The sequence below is a fragment of the Sinocyclocheilus anshuiensis genome, unplaced genomic scaffold (assembly GCF_001515605.1).
Source record: "Sinocyclocheilus anshuiensis isolate Anshui unplaced genomic scaffold, SAMN03320099.WGS_v1.1 scaffold1496, whole genome shotgun sequence".
In the NCBI taxonomy this organism is placed as follows: domain Eukaryota; kingdom Metazoa; phylum Chordata; class Actinopteri; order Cypriniformes; family Cyprinidae; genus Sinocyclocheilus; species Sinocyclocheilus anshuiensis.
In genome coordinates this window covers 380,871-384,590 of record NW_015538031.1, presented here as the reverse complement: position 1 = coordinate 384,590, position 3,720 = coordinate 380,871, and the positions used below count along the sequence as shown (strand labels likewise).

Genomic DNA, 3,720 nt, shown 5'->3' with positions numbered 1-3,720 from the left:
TGGGGGGGGGGGGACTTTGTGTTTTGATATGTTTGATAAGTCTCAAATTATGGCAAATTATTTTATTACAAGACTGAAACAATAAATGTAATTTTGATGCCCTTTAAAGAGATAGTTCACCAAAAATTTTTATTTTGTCATCTACTCACACTCCGGTTGTACCTAACCCACGAGATTTTGATTTATAAAACCTAAAAGATCTAAAAAGGTTATAAAGGCATCATAAAACTAATCCATTTATGAGATGTAAATAAACGTCTCTTCACAAGACTTGGATTAAACTGCTCAATTTAAGTTTTGGTTACCTGGACTTTCAATGGAGGGACAGAAACCTATCAGGCTTAATGTGCGTTTTGAAGATTAGCCAATGTCTGATTTGGGATTGGACCTACACGAGTGTGAGTAAATGATGAATTTTCATTTTTGGATGAACGCTTTAATGTGGTATGACATATCCGATATTATTTTACTACTAATTATAGCACAAAAAAAACATGAATGACCCTCAGAAGGGATGTTCAAAGATACTTACTAAAATGAATAATCTCTTACATAATCACCCAATCAGTGTTTCAGCCATGAAAAGATACGATATGATATAAAATGAAACCTTACATTATTTATTAACACCAGTTTTGAGTAGAAACACAATTATTTCACTCAGTGCATGAAACTCAAGATCGTGATTCTGGGTCAAAATGACTCAAAATAATAGTCCCATATGTTCTTTGCTCTCTTTTAGTTTGTTCTGTCATATTTTTTCTTTCATCATTATGGCAGCACTTCACAAGTGATGGACTTACTTTCTCTGTTTCCATTTCCCTTTCCCATCCAGCTCCAGTCTTTTCTTCAAGTCAACGTGACCCAGGTTCATGTAGATGAGTGTGTGGATGCTGACTGTCGGGGAGGAGGGGGCTGCACCAGCTATCTGAGCGTGACTGACAAGCCGGCAGTGGTTGACTCGGGCAGCATGGCTCTGGTGTCAGTGACTGTGGAAGCCACAGCTGTCTGCAGCTGCTCAGCACGTGAAAACCTCCACCAGAGCTGCTCCGTCTATCCCAGAACCCCCTGCCACAACGGAGGAGTCTGTGTGGACACGCAGAGTGGATACAGGTGAGAAAGTACAGATTTTCCTTTGAGAGCTCAAGAGCTTATTCAAATTACTTTATTTCACTTCGCATATGGAGAGAAAGTGAATGTGACGAGCAGTGAGATGTTTACAACAGACTTCCTTTAGCAGTCTGTAATCTGCAGCAGGTTCCTGAGCATATGCAAGGTCTTCGAGGAAACAACCAAGCACAGTGTGTAAACATTACATTAGGTTGAGAATTGTTGCTTGATGAAACGGTCTGAAGCTCACAATGCACATGCACTTAAGATGCATAGATGCCTCATCTCCATATCACTTTCATGGGCCTCTTTGAAAGTGTAAAAAGAGACATGATCGAGTGAACTTCCACATGGATCCAAACCACTCTTTGTAAGACTAATATTTTCGCTTCTGAGCTTTTGCACAAATATGAGGCTGAAAGAGCCTTTCTTTTTATATGTTATTCAATTATCCAGTCCTGGCATGGATATTGATTTCCTTCCCCGAATAACAATACCGAGTGACTGGGATTGGACGGTTTTGGGGGGAGAAGGGAGCTTGTGATAATTGTTAGTTGGGGATTTTTTTTTTCTCGAAATACACAGAAACCTGGCAGCCATGAGTTAATAACAAATGCTCTAACGCCATTTTTTTTGTTTTGTTTTTTTATTTAGCTGTGGCTGTAATTGAACAAAGCAGGCGATCCATGTCTCATATTGAATATTTTGAACAAAATTTTTTCTCTGTTTCACGTTTTGTTTCCGAGCAGGAAGTTGTGTATCTGCCTACACTGGAACATGTAGTTCTAATTAGCAGTGATGTTTCTTTATGTAAACTATGTATGTTTAAGTGCAAAGCTGGGCAGCGTTGTCATACATCACTTCCAGTTAAAACGTAAAGAGCCAGATCTTCTAATCATGCTAATTCTTGCATAGCTAATTCAGTCCTTCAAATGCATATGCAAGTTTGATTAGAATAGCTGGATTGAGTTGTCTGACATAATTGCGCATTCCCATGTTGATTGGAACAGGAATATATATATCAACCCCAAAACTGCAGAAGTGCAGAGATCAGTAGCGAAATGAGAACAAATCTTCACATCATTCAAACAAGAACTAATTTTATAGACTATGAAGAATTCCAAGCACTTTTAAGAGTAAAATGCCATTTGTAGTACATAAGTTCCATTAGTGTTTAATAATGCGCATTAAAATTGGTGTATTTTTATTTTATTTTAGAGCCAGTGTTTTGTACATTAAAAATTAATTCCAGTTGTTTTAATTTACATATTGGTTTAATTTACATATCCAGTTTTTTTTTTTTTTAATATTGGCCAGAGCTGTTTTAAGAAATTCATCAACCCTGTGAAACCTGTTGTTCAGATTTACATTTCACTTCCCTAATGGTAAGATAGACCTGAAAATGACAGCGAGAGATGGTAAAAAATGTGAGTTGACAATACGATATGATAAGATTGTAACAGTTAGCTAGGGCACTGCTGGATGCTTAGCAGTGATTTATAAACTCAGTGTTTTAGTATGTATGGGTTGATTTAGATACAAATCAAGAGAGCAGCTGCCATGTGGAAGCTCCTAATGATATCTGAGATGTGGTTGCAGATGTGAGTTGTATTCTAATTGTAGCTTGTGATATGGAGGATTTTTCTTACCCGCAGGGAAATTAAAAATGCAGAGCAAAAATGTATCATAAATACTGGCCTGACTTCTTCCAAAGGGGGAATTAAAAAAATTAAATTGCACATTTGCCTATTTTATAATTTATATGTTGACCTATTTACCTCAGCACCTATCGAGATCACACTGCCACCTCTCATTTCACACACATGCACAAACATTCCACACCTGTATATTTTACAGGGGAGACTGACACGCATACAGTTCTATTACACTTTTTTCCCAGTCTCCATTGCATGACATGACCTTCAGGGATGTGCAGAGAGCTCGTCAGGGCCAGGGGCTCAAATGTAAAATAGGGACAATGTAAAAAAAAAAAAATTGCAAGGAGTCACTTATGGTCATCAACCCTGCATTTATTTGATCAAAATCGATGAAGTACGGGCTGTAGAAACCCGACCTCATCTCGGCTGGAGGGACCGGCTGTATCGCGTCCTTCGCAAGCAGGACCGCGATCTCTGCACGCAAGACTGGAGCATCCTTGTCCAGCACCGAGGTGGACCGAATGCCCCTGAACTTGGGAGGGCGCCGGGCGAACTGAATCGCGTAGCCGAGTCTGATGGTTCTCATGAGCCAGCGAGACGGCCTGCGGAGCTCTAACCAGGCCCCCAGCGACCAAACTAGCGGGACCATTGACGTACCCGCAGTGGGGCAGCGTAGTGGAACACAGGGACCCAACCCGGGAGGCCGTGCGTCCCAGGGTGGGGTCTGAGTGCGCGGCGCGTCACTTACCTGGCTCCACGGCTGGGCAGGGGGCTCGTGAGGAGGCATAGCGTCCTTGAACCGGACCCTGCTGCCCACTGGCGAAAGGAGAGGGGGACGGCCGTGTGGAGACTGGGTCTCGTGCACCGCCGTCCTCGCCCTCTTGAGACCCGGAGGCAAAGGAAACTGCTCTTTCATTGAAGTTTTGGGTACCACTGGCTGGGTAGCCAGTGG

General features: G+C 41.6%; 1 protein-coding gene across 1 annotated transcript in view; it reads left to right on the top strand.

Moving 5' to 3' along the window:
* LOC107680491 (neural-cadherin-like) overlaps positions 1-3,720 on the top strand; it is a 188,152-nt gene that overhangs the window by 120,101 nt on the left and 64,331 nt on the right. Inside the window, exon 20 of the mRNA XM_016476377.1 lies at positions 836-1,113. Within this exon, the coding sequence (XP_016331863.1) occupies positions 836-1,113 (278 nt within the window). The remainder of the gene's footprint in view (positions 1-835; positions 1,114-3,720) is intronic.